Source organism: Coptis chinensis, chromosome 7 (genome assembly GCF_015680905.1).
Source record: "Coptis chinensis isolate HL-2020 chromosome 7, ASM1568090v1, whole genome shotgun sequence".
NCBI classification, from domain to species: Eukaryota; Viridiplantae; Streptophyta; class Magnoliopsida; order Ranunculales; family Ranunculaceae; genus Coptis; species Coptis chinensis.
In genome coordinates, this window is record NC_141462.1 from 17,371,935 (window position 1) to 17,392,472 (window position 20,538).

Genomic DNA, 20,538 nt, shown 5'->3' on the forward strand with positions numbered 1-20,538 from the left:
GGTGATTGCATCTCTACCAAAGCCCTGATCTGGTCCGGATTTGCTTCTATTCCGCGGTATGTGACGATATAACCCAAGAACTTTCCCGACGTCACCCCAAAGGTGCATTTGTCCGGGTTCAACATCAGCTTATATGTCCGTAGTATCGCGGAACGCGTCTCCTTCAATCCCTCCGGATGTTCCTCCTCGGTCATACTCTTTTCCACCATGTCGCCTATGTAGATTTCCATTCCCCGCCCGATTTTGCTCTCAAACATCTTCTCTCCTATCCTCCGAAGGTAGCCCCGACATTCTTCGCCGAAAGGCATTCGAATTATAACAATAAACTCCCCCTTCTACTATAAACGCGGTTTTGTCTTGGTCCGGCTCATACATGAACACCTGATTGTATCCCATGGATCGCGTCCATGAAAGAGAAGAACTTAAACTCCGCAGTTTGATCCACCAACTCATCTATCCGCGGCATTGGGTAGCAATCTTTTGGACATTGTAAATTGACATCCGTGAAATCGACACACATTCTTACTTTCCCATTCTTTTTTGGAACCGCGACAATGTTGGAGAGCTATTCCGTGAACTTGCATTCGCGAATAATCCCCGCCGCTTTCAACCTATGTATCTCCTCTCGTATCCCCTGCGCATACTGCGGCTTTAAGCCTCTCATCTTTTGCCGGATGGGCTTGGCCCCTTCTCTCATATGCAAACTGTGACAAGCAAATTCTGGATCCAGTCCCACCAGATCCTCTACGGACCATGCGAACACATCGTTGTTCTCAATCAACAAGGCGGTCGATTTTGCTTTCCAATTCTCCGGTAAATCGGCCCCAATAGACACCAGTTTCTCTTCTTCTCCAGTACCTACGTTCACTGTCTCAACCTCATCCATTGTCTTGGCCCCCACTGGCACTTCTGGGGCCGTTACCGTGATCTGTGATTGCTACGCCTCGGGTCCGCCCTCTTTCCGCGCCCCCTTATCTGGTGCGCGGATCAACTCTCGAACCACCACCTGGTGTATTTTCTGAGCCACGGCTTGTTCCCCTCTTATCTTATACATTCCTCCCTTAGTCGGGAAACGGATCACTTGATAGTAGGTGGATGGAATTGCCTTCATCTCGTGAATCCATCTTCTTCCCAGGATTGCATTAAATTGCGAAGTGGAGTCCACGACCATGAAACGGGTGAACACCGTTACCGGACCTGCAGTTACTGGTAGCTCCAGTTCCCCTATAGGTTCGGTCATGCTACCGTTGAATCCAAACAGATTGGTCCGGGGAGGCTTCAATTGTTTCTTCTCAATGTTCATTTCCTCCATCGCACCGCTAAACAACAAATCAACTGAGCTTCCGCAGTCTATTAACACCCTCTTCACCATGTAGTTACCCACTGCTATTGTTATCACCAGCGCATCCTCGTGGGGAGAGATTACCGCTTCCAGATCCTTTGGCGTGAATTCTATCTTCCCATCCCCTTCCGTGGTTCCTGGAACTGGCCGCGGAATACTCGAGACCTCATTTATCTGCTGTAAGCTGGACGTCCTCCTTACTTTGTCCCTGTGAGCATTCCTTCCTATTGTTTCCCCACTAAAGATGACATTGATGGTTCCTAGGATCCTCGCTACGGCTGGCGCTTCTTTGACCGGATGTGCCTCCCTGATGAACTCTCTCAGCAACCCATTTTCTATCATTCTCTCTACCAACCAATGCAACACGAAACACTCATTGGTTCTGTGGTTTTGGATCTGGTGGTATGCGCAAAACGGCTTCTCTTCCAATTCTCTAGGCGTGCTTCTCGGACCTTCAAAATACTGCATCCCTTTGATTAGCGGCAATATCTCCTCTAAAGTTTTGTTCAAAGGAGTTGTCGCTATATCGCTGGTATGGTTTTTTCTCATGAATGTCTCTCCTAGCCATGTCTCGACCTCTCGACTTTGTGTGTCTCTTCCTGTAAGATCCCCCTCACGGGCCGTAGCTTTTCCTCCGTCTTTTCCGGGTCGTTACGTCTACACTATGCACTGATTTCTCTCCGTCTTCCTAGGCTCTTAGCGGTTCTCAGTAAAGTATATCCTCATATTGTATGTACTTCTCGACCTTTGGATACAACGCATGTAACGTTGTGACTTCGATTTTGGATCTGATTCGTGGACTCTAGTACCCGCTTCAACCCATCTTTGGAATGCTATTACTGCGGTGTGCTCATCCAAATTCTCCACCCTCAACGTCTCCTCCTTGAACCTACACAAAAATTCCCTCAGTGTCTCGGCGGATTTCTGTTTGACATTGAAAAGGTCTGCGATATCCACAACTCTCCGTTTCTGATGAATGAAATGGTCCACAAATGCTTGTTCCAACTCCTCGAACTTATTTATACTGCGTGACGTCAATCGGTAATACCAATCCGAAGCTCCCCCTTTCAGACTAGCGGGGAACATCATGCAGCGGAGTCCGTCATATTTACTCTCTTGCCACAGCGGCATCTGCTGCCTAAAGTGGTGTAAGTGGTCCGCAGGATCACCCTTCCCGTCATATCGCTCGAACCTCGGTTGCGTAAACCTCTTCGGTACCTCGGAATTCCAAACAGAATCTGCTAGCGAGGTTCTGATTAAGTCCGGCCACCACCTTCTTCACCGCCCCTTGGCTTTTCTTTTTCCGCTGCCCGACTTATTTCTCTATCCTTTTCAATCATTGCTTAGATCACCTCCCGGCGTGACCCCTCCCTCAAGATCACCTCTTGGCCCGAGGCTTCCTCGCCCTGTTCCCCACCTCGCTATTTCTCGGCTCTCTAGTCCCCTCCCCTCTTTGTGTAGTTTCCTTTTCTTCTAAGATCTTCATTCTCCTCCCTCAATCTCGCTTCTTTTCCCCGCAAGAGTCCGGGTTGCCTCCACCGTCGCGTCTTGAACTTTCTCTGGTGTTTCTTCCAACTCCACACTCAGAGCCTCTTCCTCATCGATTCCCTCTCTCACTTTTTTTGGTCTCCCTCTCCCTTTCTTAGCTATCGTTGCCATCCTATAACCCTTTCTTCTTGTCTCTAAATTGTAGGTCACTCCGGTGATCCCCACAGACGGCGCCAAATGTATGATCAGATTTTCTCACTACTGACTTCCTCTCTCTTCACCCCTCCTTTTTTCTTTTTTTTCTTTTTCCCCCTTCTCTTCTTATACTTCATAACTGCTAACTGCTTTCCGATTCCACGATCTCCACCTCTCCCTTCCATAACCGCTAACCGTCCACTACGGCCTCAAGTATCGCGGCCTGTATCCTATGCTCTCACTCTCTGGTCTCTTAAGTTACCTCGGTCTCTGGGACATGTCATCCCCATGGTCATGAATTTGGTAGATACAGTTCTTACTTCACTATTTGTATATGTTGAGAATGTCGCCAGGCAATAAACCTCTGATTTTTCCTATTATGCTAAATCAAGGTAATGAAAAAAAATCTGAAATTTGTTTTCTTAGAGAATATAAGTCGCCCAATTCTTGATGTCCTTGTTAACGAGAAATCTTTGTTTTCATTCTATTTTTAATCAAACGTAATCCGTGTTTAATTTATTTTGTTATTTAAATATTGCTAAATAAAAGCCAGCTAGATTAGAACAAATTCGAACAGAGAGACACGTGCTTACTTGCATACATATACTCATATATATAGTTTTTTTTTGTTTGGTAAGCCTATTTTAAATATGATTAGTAACTCTTTGATGCTGGCGGGTTCGAGTCCTAGACCTCTAGTATTATCATCCAAAAATTTTACCGACCTTTACTAGTCAGCACCTATATTCATATATATATATATATATATAGTCATATGTGTTTGTGTAGGGTAACTGGTAAGAAAGGAGTGGATGACATGTATAACACCCCGTGTTTTATTCTTTTTCCTAATAATAATAATAATAGATAATAGATAAAATAAAATAGGATAAGTGTTATTGTTAGTGGAAATAGGAGACGTGGGTTTATGGTATAAACCTTCTTCTCTATTTCGGGGGGTTTGTTTTTAAACAAAAAGGAAACAGAATAGGGTTGGTCAAAAACACAGCGAGAGTTTTATAGAGAGGAGAAAAAAAAAAAGGGAGGGGTTTTACTGACAATAGAAAAGGAAGATTTTTCTAGTAGCTGATTAATAGTCGGAGCGCACTAAAGGTGAGTAGATACTTTCAACGATATAAAATGTTACACTTTGATAAAATTCTAAAACACTGATTTACTGCGGAATCATCATTTTTGTCGACTGTAAAGGTCGGAAATATAGTTGTATACGCGTGTGATTGTTAGAACTAAATGGTATAAAACTAAGAAATACATAAGATTGTTAACGCAAGAACAGATAAACTGTAACCTCGCAAGATTGTTTTTTTTGTTTAACCAGGAATGAAATCGAGTTTCCATTTAATGATATAGTTAATTGTTCTTACATGGACTCAAAACTTATTGATTGCCACGAGTGTAAACTGTTTTGATGAAGTGATATCTTTGTTTTCTTTTGTTGTCGATTGAATTGAAGGGTGGTATTTTCCTTGGTTGTTGGTTGTTGTTTGGTGAATAATAGATGAGTTGTTGTCGTCGGGGAATGATTGGTAGTGGTGGAATCATGGTATGAGTGTTGTGAAGCTCTGAGCAGCCATTAATGGCGCCGATCCCGTTTTTTTTCAGTATAAGAAAATCGCGTTTTGAGGGTATCGGTGGATTGGGTTTTTTGTGAGGAGTCAAATCGCGGGTTTTATATTGGAGATAGATGGCCGGTGGTGGCTGCTGTAGTGGTAGGGGCACCGTGAGGAAGAGGAAGAAGAAGAACGTCCTGTTCATTCTTTTTTTTTTGTTGTTGGGCTTGGGCCGATATAAATGGGTGGGCTTGAATGTTTAATTTTTAGATTTTCAATTTGGATTTTTAGTTTTAGACTTTGGGCTTTTGGGTTAGAGGAGTTTGGGGCTGGTTGACTTTGACCGTTGACCAGAGTTGACTTTGACTAGTTGACCAGAGTTGACTTTTAACTCAGATTATGATTCAGTCTATTAGGATAGGTCTAGGACTATTAGCATGCTTGACTTTAGGCTAAGACCTTTCTAAATATACTTATGTACGTGTATTTACTACTCTGTGATATTTCAGTCTTTTATGATATACAACGTTATGACACTTATACATCCATGAAATTAATAACGCGTAAACCAAAAATACATGAATTAAGGTACTCCTTCGTTTTCTGAAATAATTTATGCAATAAAGTTCAATAATGCATAAACAAATTTACCGCAACCTATTAGATCTCTCCACGCATCAAGTTTTGAAAATGAGACTTATGACTGAAGATGTCATGTGATAGGTGGGTATTTATTGAATGTGCCATAAATGGCCCGTTAGCGTTATAATTGGGTATTCATTGAATGTGTCATGAATGACCCAGGTATTCATTGAATGTGCCATGAATGACTAGATTTTTTGGACTGCCCTAAAGAGAAACTAAGGTATTCGCCTTGCGGGTTACTTGTATTCCTTGAGTGTACGGGAATGTAGGGTTGGGTATTCCTTGAATGTGGCGGGAATGACCTAAGGTACATAGGTACTAAATGGTGAGTGTATAAGAAAAGAAATTGATTAATTGATAAGAGAAATTGATTTGATTATGCGAGTGTGTTTCGGCTTACTTTTGAATACCTATAGGATATCTACATATGTTATATAGAAGTTCTAACTTTCTTTTGCATGATGGTAGGACTTAATAACATTTTGTGCATGGACGCGGTCCTACCCTTATACAGCAGTGAATATCGGTAAGTTTTAATTTAATGACTTAGTTATTAAAACAAGTTATCATAATGAGTTAATAAAATGGAAGTCTTGCTTGGGAAAAAACTATGCCGGTTGAAATGACGGAACTACCTGTCTTCCAAGCTGAGAATGATTATATTATAATATATTTAAAGTGTTAGTTGGATAATTAAATATTAGAAATGTTTATATGTGGTTAGTCTACTCATACCAGCAAATTCCATTTTGCTGACCCATGTTTGCATTGTTTTGGTAACGTGGGTGTGTTCTTGGGAACATAGGTGGAAGGCAGTGGAACCGCGGTGTTTGATTTGGATTTGTTTCTGGAGCAGTCCGGGAGTTTATTTTAATAGGTCTGATCTTTTTGGAAGTATGTAATAACATAGTTGCATATTCATATGACATGAGAATATGATGTTGAAGACCTATTATTCTTAGAGTTTTATATGATGATTTTTAAACAGAAGATAGTCGTTTAATAAAGTGATGGTTGAGAAATTTTTGGAGATATTTTGTTATTAAGTTGATTATTTATGGTATGGGTTTTAGGGTTTGACATGTGTTCTATCCATCCCGTCATAGAATGGCCTGGGTTTTTAGATAATTGAACCGAGTGATGTTTGAGATATTTATATTTCAAATATTCACTTTGTAATTATTTAGAAATTCGGAGTGTGACAACATGGCTCTTCAGTATTCATCCAGGTCGTTAGGTATGGTCGTGTACTCGTGTGGATGATTCCTCTCTCTCTCTCTTCTGGTGATAAGTGGTCCATATCGAACATTTTACTTGCGATAGTAAACAGTACACTAGTTAAGTTCTGTAGAATCGGCAGGATGCAAATTATTGTCAGCCACAGCCCAAGTAAAGATAAAATTTAGCTGAATCTTTGAATTGGTCTTGCCATCTTCTATGACCAAGCATTCTACATAATGTGTTTTTCAGTAAATGACAGTTCAACAACTCTTCTGTCGTTGAGTTTTCAATACAGAATTTGCTTGTGGAGCTGTGGACCCAAACGCGTTCTTATGCCTCTTCATGGTTTTTTTTCAGAGCAATATGGCAGTTTAATCTTATTACTTTGTTGTAACTTGTCAGTGAAAAATCAGTAGGTCAATAAAAAAAAGTCAAAGAAAGACAGTACTACTTCGGGCCTGCCTACAAGTTGAAGTGTTGAACGTCCTCTGGTGCTTTCTCACTTCTGATCGTATCACTCAATACTTCTTAATGGCTGATTCTCTCATTCTTATTGTGTTGGAGCAATTGGCATCATATGTCCAGCAAGAGGTGGGACTTGTGGTGGGTGTTCGGGAAGAAGTTGGAAAGCTCATGAAAACATTCAAAATGGTGCAAGCTGTGCTTAATGATGCGGAGGAGAAGCAAGTCAAGGATCGTGCAGTGAAAGTATGGTTAGAAGAGTTGAAAGACATTGCCTATGTTGCTGACGATCTGTTGGATGAGTGGCAGACAAGGACTCGAATCTCCCAAAACCAGGGAGATGATGATGCCGTTGCCGATGTCGATGTCAACGCTGGCAAGCGCAAGAAGGTAGTATCCTACTTGTTTTGTCCTTGCTTTTGTTTTAGATCTGTTATTATACACTACGACATTGGTCAGAGGATAAAGGAAATAAGACAACGTCTAGATGTTGTCGCCCATGATAAGGATCAGCACAAGCTCATTGTTATGAACCACGAGGAACCTCGACACCTAACAAGCTCTCATGTCAATGTGTCAGAGATATGTGGTCGTGATCATGACAAAGCAATTGTAATGAACATGCTGTTGGATGAGAATAATAGCCATCAAGATATGCCCGTCCAGGTAATCGCCATAATTGGGACTGGGGGATTTGGAAAGACAACTCTTGCTAAACTAGTCCTTAAAGAAGAGAAAGTGATAACTACCTTTGAAAAGAAGATGTGGGTTTGTGTCTCGAAGCCATTTGATCTTGTAAGGGTTGCGAGGGAAATTATTGAACAAGCTGGAGAGAAGTTTCCAAATGTGGTTGGGTGGGATGCTCTGCATAAATGTTTGTGTGACTCACTTAAGGAAAAGCAGTTTCTTTTAGTCCTAGACGATGTTTGGACAGATGATGCTAATCATTGGTACCCACTGAAACTCTCTCTAGATGGCGGTGCTTCAGGAAGTAGAGTCTTGGTAACCACACGCAACGAGAAAGTTGCAGAGATGATGGGCTCTACCCAAAAATATAATTTGGGGGAATTGCCTGAGGATGATTGTTGGTCGTTGTTTCGTCTTATAGCTTTTCAGGGAAGAGAAGAAGATCTTTACAAATTTGAAGAAATTGGTAGAAAACTTGCCAAGAAATGCCAAGGTGTTCCTCTGGCGGCCAAGACTTTAGCAAGTCTTATGCGCCATAAAAAAGCAAAAAGGGATTGGAACAATGTTTTGACAAGTGGAACCTGGGATATGCAACATGTTGAAAAGGATATTTTACCTTCTCTATTCATGAGTTATTACCCTTTGCCCTCAAATTTGAAGCAATGCTTTATGTACTGCGCGGTCTTTCCAAAAGATATGGAAATAAGCAAGGATTACTTGGTGAAGTTATGGATGGCACAAGGTTTTGTTGGCTCAGACGGAAGCAAAGAACTTGAAAAAATTGGTGAAGATTATTTTGATGATCTTGCTATGCGCTCGTTCTTTCAAGATTTCGTAAGAGACGCGGAAGGCAGCATCACAAGCTGCAAGATGCATGATCTCCTTCATGATTTTGCCCAATTTCTCACTGCGAGTGAATGTACCATTCTGGAGACAAATGACAGAAAATTTGATGCAAAAAAAATCCGCCATTTAGCTACAGGAAATATGGACAATTCCTCTATTTACTTGGCAAAGAACTTACGAACATTGTTGACGCTCATTGAACCAGCACGTACAGTTCCTATTGAGTTATATTATCAATTAACATGTCTTAGGGCATTGGATTTAGGTGGTAGTGAAATTGAAGAACTCTCTAATGAAGTCGGGAAATTATTACATTTGAGATACCTTAACTTATGTGGTACAAATTTGTCTGAGTTGCCGGAGGCTATAAGCCTTTTGTATAATTTGCAAACCTTGGAACTCGCCTCGTGCAAAAGAATCTGTAAGCTACCTGACGGGATTGGAAACTTGGCTAATCTGAGACATCTTGGAATCAAAGGAACTGTTGCTTTGGGTTGCTTACCACGGGGAATCGGTAAATTGTGCTTCCTTCGAACATTAAGTAAGTTCATTGTTGGTGATGTGACGAGTAAAGGATGCAAAATGGGAGAACTAAAATTTCTCAATTTTTTGCAAGGAAACTTAGAAGTAGACGGATTGGGGCAATTAACCAACATGAATGAGGCTGCTGACGCAGAATTAAGGAAGAAGAAAAATCTCTCTGGATTAACATTACACTTCAGTGACTTGGGAGAAGGTGATGCTGTGACAATGGAAGGAGTTCTTGAAAACCTTCAGCCGCATGAAAATTTAGAAATGCTAAAAATTAAGGAATATCCAGGTACCAAGTTCCCTTCTTGGATTACAAGCGGGTCCAATCTTGTCACTTTGAAATTATACAAATGTGAGAAATGCGAAAGATTGCCTGCTCTAGGGAAACTGGCATCTCTTGAAAAGCTAAATGTTGGCGGGATGAGTTCGATGAAGCACATTGGGCACGAGTTTTTTGGGTACAATGTTGGTGGTGGAAGGTTTGACCCGGAATTTGTATCATTCCCAAAGCTTAAGGCGCTAGTATTTCGTCATATGGTTGAATGGGAGGAGTGGGACTTTCCATTTTCAAAAGAAATGAGGATTATGCCACAACTACTAGAGCTAACTCTAAAAGACTGTCCAAAGTTACGTGAACTGCCTGCTCTTGGAAGACTTGAATCTCTTGAACATCTTGTCATTGACAATTTGAAAGCAGTGAAACAAATTAGAAGTGAATTTTGTGGACTCGGCATTGATAGTAGCTCCTGTGCTGCTGAGGTGATATCATTCCCAAAGTTGAAGAAACTTCAACTTAGAAATATGGACGATTGGGAAGAGTGGGAGTTTCCAGTTTCAAAAGATACACAGATGATGCCTTGTCTTCTTAAGCTTAGATTGTTTACTTGTCCTGTTTTGCGTGCATTACCAGGTTTTGGAAAGTTGAAATCTCTTGAAAGTCTCAAGATACGGGAATTGCATTCAGTGAAACATATCGGGGCTGAGTTTTTGGGAACTTCACACCTCGAAAATGGTAGCGATTGTACAAAGAGTGCAGAAAAAGAGCTCATATTCCCAAGGTTGAGGAAACTGGAAATCAATGATATGGAACATTTTGAGGTGTGGAATTTGCATTCCCAGAAGGACAGGGTAGTTATTATGCCACGTCTCTCTGATTTCAGGCTTTGGTTTTGCCCAAAACTGAGGGCATTACCAGATCTTTCAAGACTCAAATCTCTGGAAACCCTCTACTTAATGAGTTTGACTAGCATGGCTGACTGTGAGGAGAGGGATGGAGATATCATCATGCCCCTTCTTCATGCAGTTGGCATTGAGGATTGTTGTCAGTTAAAAGTAATCCCGAACTACATATTTTCTCACACATTGAGAGAACTGGATGTCAGCGAGTGCCCAGAATTGAGAGGAATCCAACCTTGCCTTCCACCACTGCTTGAGAAGCTATTTTTCTCTAGGGATGTAGGTATTTTTTCTAACTCACTTCCTGTCTGCAACAAAGAATGTCCCCACAGCAACACTGACACTTACCCGAATCTCAAATCTGTTTCGATCTGGCTTTCATTGCATTCGTCACTCCCCAAGGGCTTCAACCAACTCACATCAATTCAAAGCTTAGAACTATTTTCCTGCAAAAACCTTGATTTCGACCTTGAGGAGTTAAATCACCTCACCATGCTTCAACATTTATACATCGAAGACTGCCCTGTTCTGAAAGACCGCTTTGGAGAAGGAAAAGACTGGAGCATCCTTTCCCGTGTTCCAAAGATCACCATTGATCATGTGAAGTTTACAAGAAACTGACCACGTACTTTGCACCATACCACCAAAGGCGCATGCTTTCTCTCTACACTATTTGAATTGTACAGAGTGCAGATTCTCTGATATTAAGCTAGAGAATTGCTACAAAAGCAGGAAATTCCTCGACAGCCTAGAATGAGAAGCAGCAGAACTGCAGAAGTCGACACAGTATACAAAGGAATGTCTCATGGCTGTAAAATCTGTAAGTAGAATGTCTTCGAGTGTACTGCCAAAGATATCAGATAATGAAGCTATCAAACTCTTTTGTATATTTTGCATGTGTAAAGGATGTTTGTATCCCTTAGCAAATGTGTTCGCCCAAACAGGGAAGTCTCTTACGTACCTTCGTCTGTAGTCTCAATGTTAGAGTCGTAAGAAGATGTAAATTAACAACTTCCTCAGGAACAAGATGCGTGGTGGCTTAGCTTCTCTTCTCTGCAAATATATATCCAAGAACTGCTGTCATTGGATGGGAATCATTATAGGAAGCTACTGGTTTCTAGATGGTGTACCTGTTCTAAAGAACGAAAACCTGTCAATCACTTACAATACCCGGTATCAGGAATGTGGCCGACTAGCAGACTTCCTGATTTAATCAGTACACGCCCATACATTCCATTTAATAGACCCTTCGAAAAAATAGAGGTGTGGAAGAGACAGAGGAGGGGGAGGGATGTTTGAATAGTATCGCAGATGAGCTTGCATATGCAAACATAATTGATCGAGTAGTGAAATCTGAAAAGTAAAAGGACAATGAAGCGGAGAAAACGTGTAAGTGGTGAACTGTTACAAACAAACAGAACACATACTGTTTGACACTTTCAGTGGAAAAAACCCTAATGAAACATAGTCAACCTTTATTAACCTAAAAATAACTGTCAATATAAAAAACCTCATTATTTGGGTTAACTGTTGAACCTTGGTGCAACAGGCGCCATCTGAAATTCGAATACGAGTTCTTGCATATTTCAAGAAATTTTGCAACGTTTGAGTATCGGACAAGATATGAGACTGCTAACATGAGCCAGAAGTTCTTGCTTCTCTAAATTCTTCAATGTACCGTGTTTGATTTCATAGGTATATAATCCAAATACAGCTCTGGACTCTTCAGATTGATCTTTACTAAACAGAATCACTTCACCTTTTCTCAAACTAAGAACAGGATTACAGGAGTAAGTTCCCTTAGCAGGGGAAGAGAAATCAAATTGTTTACAACGGAAAATGTAACAATGTTGTGACTTTTTTCAAGTGATTTTTTGCTCCTAGCGGGATTTGCTCCAAGAGCTCCAAAGGAAACAGGAACCAACCAAGTGTCCACTGAAAAGGGGTCAACAGTTATCAAATTTCCACCTTAATATATGTTTTCTGATTTACCCCTAACCTTAAAAAAATAAAAGAAAAAAACTTAACCAGTTACAAAATCTAGTTTTTGGTCTTAATTGTTGGGAAAAAAAAAGAAATAAAAAACTTGAAGTGCTGAACTAGTGACACTTATTTCAAACTAAAAAAAATAAAAAAAAAATCTTTAACTAATAATGGGAAGAACTCCTAGGGTTGGCAATGGGTTGGATCGGTCCGGATATAGGCAAATCCAAAATCGATCCGCTTTTCAACAATACAGACCCAGAACCGGATCCGACCCGAACGGATATTTGAGTTAGAGAACCAGAACCGAACCGAAAACTTTTTTTTTATTCCGGATCCGATCCGTTCCGAACCAATAAGCTCAATTTCAACCCGGTGAACTGAGTTTTTGGATCATAATTTTCGTTATATAAATATTAAATAATTTTTTTTAGCTAAACACAAAAACAAGATATACAAATAAAAAAGGCATAATGAATGATTTGAAATCCAAATTTGTAATAGAAACCATCTTTTTATTATGTAAAAAAATATCGTAATATTACATATGTATTTTGCATATCTTATTTTAGAACTTTAAATATTGCAATGTTGTATAAGGTAATAGAAATATATGGTGGAGGAAAATTAGAAAGAATAAAACTAAAAATTTTAATTGGATTAGGCCCATAACGGTTCGGTACATACTTAATCCAGAACCAATCCAATAAGAGTCCGGTTCTGATTTTCAAGACCTAGAACCGGTCCAATATGCTAACTACCTGTCTCAGACCCGTTTTTATTGGTTCGGACCGGATCGGGTATCGGTTCTTACCCCATTGCCACCCTAAGAATTATATATTTTACAATAAGAACTCTTTTTTATTTATATATTTTTACAATGAGATTTTTTTTAATTTTTTTTTATTTATTTATTTCTCTGTTTTTTGGAGCTATGGGGCAAATCAAGAAAGTTTGTTCTAAGGAAATCCTTCAAAATTTGATAACATTTGTCAATCTCTTTTAGTAGACAAAACAGATATCGATATATCTCCTAAATTTTCCGATATCGATTTTTCGAGATATAGCTATTGGAGCAAATCCGATATGAAAGTTTATAGGAGCAAAAATCACTGACCAATTGTTAATAATTTAATATTTTTCCCATTCCTGTTTCTGAAAATCCTTCAAAATCCATTTGTGCGTCCAGCTTGTTGAACATAATTGATAAATATCCACCCATCTCAATCATATGATAATCCCAACCACTATCCCTACGTATATATGTTCGGCGATACAATTCATCACTCACGTCCATGGAAATTATGTACCAATGCAAAACCTTCCCATTAACAGATACTGGATCATGCCAATTAAAATACTCATCAAAAGTGCACCAAGGGTACCATAAAAAGGTCCAGGAAATGATCGCCAGTCATTATCAACACCTAACGACAATATGTCAAATTCAACCCAATCAGAACTACTAAATTAATTAGCGTGTGTGTAGGACATATAAGGGAATTTTAATCTCTTCATAGTAACTGGATTAATTATATTATAACCTAAGTGGTCTTGATCCTTGAAACATGGCAGTAAACTGGGAATATGGGATAGTAGATGAATTTTAAGATTGTTAGTACTCTTTACTCTCAACCACTCGTGGCAGCCCATGTGTCCAAATTCCAATCACAGGTCGGCACCACGACCTACAAGTACTACGCTCTAAGGTCAGGTTGTCCAGATGACCTAGAAAATATAACCACTACAGTCAACAACAGTATTAATGAGAGACTTTACTTTGTAACGATCTCCAGATCTTTAATTCGTAACAGACGCATCTAGAAAGGGAAGGGACAACTCTACGCCTATAAAGGGGAAGCTCCATCATCTCCTCTAAGAAACTACGATTGGCTTGATTCGAGTTTAGCCAAAAATTCGATACGTAGGCAACTCTTCTCCAAAAGAAGAGTGCAGCCACTTCTCCATCAAACCCGATCTCAGGTTGAAAGTATAATTCCATACCTAAACATTGGCGCCGTTTGTGGAGAAGATTTCTTGAAGAATCACAACCTCTTCAAGCTCACAAACCTAGTAATCAAAACGAAAAAGCCACCGAAATTCATAGAATTGCAACGTCAATTGGATGTCATCCCAAACCATGAAGTCTTGTGATTATCAATTTCTCAACGTTCTGAAGGTTATACCGTGTGCAACACAGTTTTCAATACGTTGTGTGATCGACAAGGCGTGAATGCGTGACTAAAGGCTTTGGATTGGCTCAAATGATTTTCATCTATACTGGGTTATTGGGCTGACTCAAAGTTGGCGATCAACCATCCAATATTGCGACTCAACAGTCAATCAAGGTTCAATCGGGGGCTAGTTTCAACCATCTCTGAACTAGGGCTAACTAAAGCCCTCTGGCCATGTCCAGTCTAGCTCAATACAACATACATCTCCAAAATTATTACAATATTGACGTATAATAACTAGTTGGTACTAACTCCTTGGTGTTAGCTCATTTTTCATAGGTCAGTCAAGCTCCAAAACTGGGGCTAGCTACAATCACGCCAATTCAAGGCTAACTATCAGCCATAGTAAGTCCTAATAGTAACACCCCCAAAAGGCTTACTATCAGCCAATTCAAATGACATCTACGACACCAATATCGCCCCCAAAAGGCTAGCTACCAACCAACCAGCTCGAGGACCTGCTAAGGATCAATTTTGATCTACGAACTACGATATCATATCGCAATCAAGGACGCTCAAATAGGAATCAACCATAGTGACGTCCCCAAAAATCTAGCTATCAACAATAACACCTCCAAAAGGCGTATCAATCGACTTAACACCTATGCAAGGGTAAGTCTGATTCAACTGTAATTACCACTCAAAGACTAATTATCAGTCAAATCCAATCAAAGGTCTCCCAAAAGGGCCACAAATCGACTTAATGCCTACTCCAGGATAAATTTGATTCAATTGTAATTACCACTCAAAAGCTAATTATTAGTCAAATTCAATCCAGAGTACCTCCAAAAGGACTACAAATCAACTTAACACCTACGAAAGGGTTACATTCGATTCAACTGTAATTATTACTCAATGGCTAATTATCAGTCAAATCCAATCTACGAACTACGATCCACGACTGCGACCTAGCACATCAACTCGCAACAAAGTTCTAAGCAACAAACGACATCCAGCCTACAAACACAGAAAATTTAATTCACAACAATCTCCATTTCAAACCAGGTAAGACACGTGATCTCATTTATTATCTTTCTTTACACCACTGGTAAAAAAATAGTGATCTAAAAAAAGAGGGGCTATGTTAGTACCATCCACTCTCAACAACTTGTGGCAGCCCACGTGTCCAAATTCTAATCACAGGTTGACACCACGACCTATAAATACTACGCCCTAAGGTCAGGTCGTCCAGACAACCTAGGAAATATAATTGCTGCGCGCTACAGTCAATAACAGCATTAATGAGAGATTTTACTCTGTAACGATCTCCAGGTCTTTACTTCATAACAGACGCATCTAGAAAGGGAAGGGATAGCTCTACGCATATAAAGGGGAAGCTCCATCTTCTGCATAAGGAGGCTCAATCTTCGATCTCTAAGGAACTACGATTGGCTTGATTCGAGTCTAGCCAATGACTCGATACGTAGGCAACTCTTCTCCAAAAGAAGAGTACAACCACTCTTCTCCATCAAACCCGATCTCAGGTTGAAGGTATAATTCCATACCTAAACAAGATGTACAAATTTTCTAACTCGTCATCTTAATTTTAATTCCATCAGTCTCATAACCATTTCCAAAGTCCACCGGACCACTGCTACGTACATTTCCAATCTTAACGCCAAGCCAAATCCTCCTCAATTACCTTTGGGCCACATGGGTGCTTTCCAGAAAGATTTTGTGAGAGAGACTCAGAGACCTCGTCATCTTTTACTCAAAACCTTATGTAAGCCAGACTAGTATCCGATCAACGCTGCTTAAAATCTCTGCATTAGTTGAATTTTTGAATTTATGTGTGTATGTATTGTGGTACCTTGGGAAAAATGGATCCCCTAAAAGACATGACTATCTAAAAACGTGCAAGGACAACAATCTACCCATGGGAGTAGGTGATGAACTTCTGTGACGTGGATCATCCTATAAAAGAGCAGTAGTAGTTTCAATGGAAAAATTCTTTCCACCGAAATGCAGCATAAATTCATGTTGTTTATGATAGTTTAGTTTGGTTTTCTTCAATGTACCCTTTTCAGGAGTAATCACACTCGAGGTAGAGGGGGTCTTGAGCTAAACGCTTAGGGTCAACTGTTTCTGATCGTTACTGTGATAATATCTGATCCTAGTTGGAACAATGGCCTGCGAAATTAACTTCCTACATCTATAATCAACAACGTTAAGACATCATCACTTACACGGAGATTTGACAATGATAGTCAGAAAACATTCGATATGCCATACAATCCATTACAATACTTAAGAAAAGTACTACTGCTACTTGTTTTCGCTCCTGCTTGGCTTGTTGGATGAGAATATTTCCTGCGACAACAAAATCAGGTATAGTTAAGTGAAACACGACTTCAATATGTCCCTGGCTAACGAGAAAAGATTGCATGATTAGCTGATTGAATGTGTTTAGCTTACTGTATCAGCGTCAGAAGGGATCCAGTCATTTGTTGCAGGATTTCCCTTGGAAGAGGAGTGGCAATCCTTGACTGAGTCAGGTTCTAGCTTGAAGCAACTACTATCTGTAGTGTCCACCCCTATGAACCCTGTTCCTGTCTGTAACACCACAAATTCACAAGAAGGTCATTACAGTCGCCTATCTCCAACGTTTTTTAACATACCCGGAAACATAGCTAGAAATTAATTTACAAGACAATGTGATTGCTCTGATGCTAGTTTGCTCCGACGTTTCAATTTGCTATTTGCAAACAGCATTGTGCGTAATGTACTCCTACTGCACATATCTGATCTAGAGGCGACAAACCTTCTGCAAGGCCTAAACATCAGTTCGTTTGACTTCGCCCAGAAGCCAAGTCGCCAAATGATAAAAGGCTTTTTTACTCGACCAATCATATTCAATGCCTCGGTTAACATGAATCACTAATGCATGTCCTTTTAATTGTTTAAGACACATATTAGCATGGTTTCGAATTTTAACGGCTTTAAGTCCAGATCTGAGATGATTTACACCCAAGGATGAGGATTATGCTTCATGGTACATATATCTAATCTAGAATGGCACCAGATGCACACTAAAGCCATACCGTGTGATGTTGCTTGTCTACGCAGTTGAGATCTTTGTAGTATTCTGTCTCCACATATTCCTCTGTCGCATCGCTCCCATTGTAAACCAGTTTCTGCACAATAATCAAATCACTTACATAATTAATAAACAATTAAGATTCAGTACAAAAAAAAAAAAACACACACACACACACACACACAATTAGACAACCACATAGTTAACTCAAGACGAAAAAGACCTGTGGATCTTCATCCTCAAGATGCTGAAATTTGACCATTTCGGGAATAGTGGTGCTTTGATCAGAACTACCGAGAGCATCAGTGTATTTGGAAGAGTGGTCACTACGCTGAGGTTTAGTGTGACGTTTAGGAGCAAGTCCTTCAAAGTGCTCTCTAGTTTCTTCCTCAATCTTTCTCTCCTCTTCAAATGACACATGAGCATCACTTCTGTTTGGCCTCGTTGACATTTTTTTTTTTTTTTTCAAACAATATGGCTTCTTCCTATACTTCTGAATGTTATCAAGCTAGAAATGCAGATATATTGTATTCACAGAGAATTTTCTCTCAAGTGTGTCAGATGTTTCTGAGTTACAAACTTCTAATTCTTGCCAGAAATATCCGACCAACCTTATCCGAAAGAAGAGCCCACAAGTTTATTGCACATCACTCATTGGCTCGTGAGAGTCACAAGAGACTTTTTGAGTTTATTGCCATCGTAAATGTAAAGTTTAGTTAACCTTATGGAAGTAGGCAATTTTTGGAGAGAAAGGTGTTTGAGGGATTGAATTGACCGAGTTCTAATGGATGGGAGGAGACTTGAATCAGGTCAGGCCTAGTTCATCATCCTCTTTATATAGGCAAGGTGCCCGCGCCTCTTGTTTTCCTGTGTCAGGTCAGATTTAAGTCTTTAGGTCACTTGCGAGCCTTGATGGCGAGTTAAAGACATTTATTGTTAAGCGTGCCTGAAGTCTCGGTCTTGATGGCTGTAGTAAAGACATACGTTAGAAGCCGTTGTGGACGAGAGGATTAAGTGTTATGGAGGTCACTTCGGGGTGAGATCGTTTACTCAACTCGAGTCACTTAGAAGTGAGCTCGCAGGACGAGTATGTGAGATCGGTTAGTGGTGATCTCGTTGTGGATGCGAGTTGAATCGGTTTCTTGCCTAAGTCGAGTCACTATGAAGCGAGCTCTAAAGACAAGGATACGAGGTCGGTTGGTAGTTCTGTATATGCTGGACACGTGTGCGATATTCATTAGATGTGAATATTACTCCCTCACATAGCCCCATCTCAGTAGGTCGCTATTTTGAGAGAGAACGATAGCACTTGTTTAGCACATGTGAGGATGCAAACAGGTGTAATGAGAAATTCCAACCGCCTCATTTTGTGGAATTCGAAAAGACGCTATAAAAGGTGACGTGACGTCTAGGGTTTGAGTGCAATCATGACTTTCCTTGGGAACTGAAAGGGTTTTTTCACAAAAACCCTGCTGGTGAACTGAAGAGCACCGTTCCCTCATTTTCCAGAACTTTGCCAAGGTTTTAGAGTACCAAATTAGTTTCTCTGCCATTTTCGTTTCTCCTGCTTTTTGTTCTTTCTCTCTTAGTAGTCTGGTGTAGGTTTTTGTTCATAAGAAAAATAACATGTCTGATTCAGATGACACACGATCTAATGAAGTAATAGCGGAGTCGGTAGGTTTCGAGAGTGAGGAGGTAGAAGTGAGATCATCGTCTATAATAGCTATAGCGAGTAATTCCAATTCTGCTATGACATCTTCTTCTTCTAGTGGTTTATCTCCTAGAATTGTAGATAGAAACAATGTAAATAGCTTGTAGAGTTAAGGGTAGCTTATGGTATAACAGTTAGCGAACTGTTATAACACCCCATTATTTTTTTTATATATATTTTCTTAGTACCATAATAATAATAATAATAATAATAATAATAATAATAGAAACGATGTAAATAGCTTGTGGTGGTTTGTGAGGGACAGCTGAGGGCAGGAATGAGGTTACCGTTCTCTAGGTTAACATGTGTATAACACCCCATTTTTTTTTTTTTTTTTTTTATTTTCCTAGTACCATAATAATAATAATAATAATAATAATAATAATAATAATAGATAAAACAAAAATAAGATAAATATTAGTTAAAGATAGGAAACCCCGTAGGTAAACAGATAAACTTTCATCCTTGTTTTTCGGGGGTTTGAAAACAAAAAGGAATACGTAGAGGAGTTGACACGGAGAGTTTTTTTCACAGAGGGAATTTTACACAGAAAAGAAAAAAAAAAGTTTTACACATAAAGGAGAAGAGAGGATTCTTGCTGGAAATATACTGATAGATAACTGATAACAGGAGCGTATCACGAGTGAGTAGATAATACATCTTTCACTGAACATGCATTCTTACGTCTGTTTTTAAGCTTACTGACAAAGATATAAGTTTTTCTGCTCATTTATTCTTCTGCTCATTCTATATGCCCACTCTATATGCGGCCGAATTTGGAATACATATTATTGTTCATACTGTAATATTTATTTAATTTGTATGATTTATGTACTGCCTTTTTTTCATGCGAATGGTTCTAAATTGTTAATGGTTAATATATTGAGTGTAGACGTTTTGTTGGAGTGTTGAATAGTTGGGATGATTATATGGGTTTTTGATTATGTTGTTTGGTTGTTTTTTTTTCGAGCTTTGTGGTTTGGGTACGGTGGAAGCTTTGGGCAAGCAGTAATAGTGTCAAACTCGATTTTGGGTAAGTGTGGGGACAGTGGCGGAGCCAGGGGGGCCCAAGGTACGCCCTGGCTCACCCTCAATTTTCCGAAAAAAAAAATATACTATCAGTCGAACCAAAAGAAAAAAAAAAAACAAAATAAAAGGGGAAAAAAACACTATAAATCCAAACAAAATAAACCCCTCAGGCACTCCACTTTTCCTACTTAACTCCCTTCTCAATTATTCTACTAAAAAGTTTCTACTCTTCTTGACTTCTTGTGGAGTAACTAGGTAAGACTCACATTATTTAGTTTTTTGTCTTCTTTTTTATCTTTTTGTACTGATTCCTATACCATATTATTTAATGGCAACTTTTACTTACTTTCTTGTCGTGAATTTACTAAATACTTAGGTTT

General features: G+C 39.6%; 3 protein-coding genes across 3 annotated transcripts; 1 reads left to right on the top strand and 2 right to left on the bottom strand.

The window, feature by feature from the left end:
- Positions 1 to 937: 937 nt before the first annotated feature.
- LOC147486340 (uncharacterized) lies at positions 938 to 1,684 on the bottom strand. The gene has a single exon (XM_086573712.1). It carries the CDS (start codon positions 1,682 to 1,684, stop codon positions 938 to 940), a length of 747 nt encoding a protein of 248 aa, XP_086429838.1.
- A 4,808-nt stretch (positions 1,685 to 6,492) lies between these two features.
- On the top strand, positions 6,493 to 11,105 carry LOC147486341 (disease resistance protein RGA2-like). Its single transcript, XM_086572564.1, has one exon. It carries the CDS (start codon positions 6,994 to 6,996, stop codon positions 10,783 to 10,785), a length of 3,792 nt encoding a protein of 1,263 aa, XP_086428690.1. The 5' UTR covers positions 6,493 to 6,993; the 3' UTR covers positions 10,786 to 11,105.
- Positions 11,106 to 16,512: 5,407 nt separating this feature from the next.
- Positions 16,513 to 18,272, bottom strand: LOC147486342 (uncharacterized). The gene is made up of 4 exons (XM_086574853.1): positions 17,642 to 18,272; positions 17,423 to 17,515; positions 16,797 to 16,934; positions 16,513 to 16,691 (listed from the first exon to the last, which is right to left on the bottom strand). Exons 1-4 carry the CDS (start codon positions 17,867 to 17,869, stop codon positions 16,647 to 16,649), a joined length of 504 nt encoding a protein of 167 aa, XP_086430979.1. The 5' UTR covers positions 17,870 to 18,272; the 3' UTR covers positions 16,513 to 16,646.
- Positions 18,273 to 20,538: the final 2,266 nt, after the last annotated feature.

Bases quoted from the DNA above. Each gene is read 5' to 3' on its own strand.
- LOC147486340 (XM_086573712.1), bottom strand. From the start codon at position 1,684: ATGATAGAAAATGGGTTGCTGAGAGAGTTCATCAGGGAGGCACATCCG.
- LOC147486341 (XM_086572564.1), top strand. From the start codon at position 6,994: ATGGCTGATTCTCTCATTCTTATTGTGTTGGAGCAATTGGCATCATAT.
- LOC147486342 (XM_086574853.1), bottom strand. From the start codon at position 17,869: ATGTCAACGAGGCCAAACAGAAGTGATGCTCATGTGTCATTTGAAGAG. The intron at 17,516-17,641 runs GTCTTTTTCGTC...ATTATTGTGCAG, and splicing joins TTGAGGATGAAGATCCACAG to AAACTGGTTTACAATGGGAG. The intron at 16,935-17,422 runs GTATGGCTTTAG...GTGGTGTTACAG, and splicing joins TAGACAAGCAACATCACACG to ACAGGAACAGGGTTCATAGG.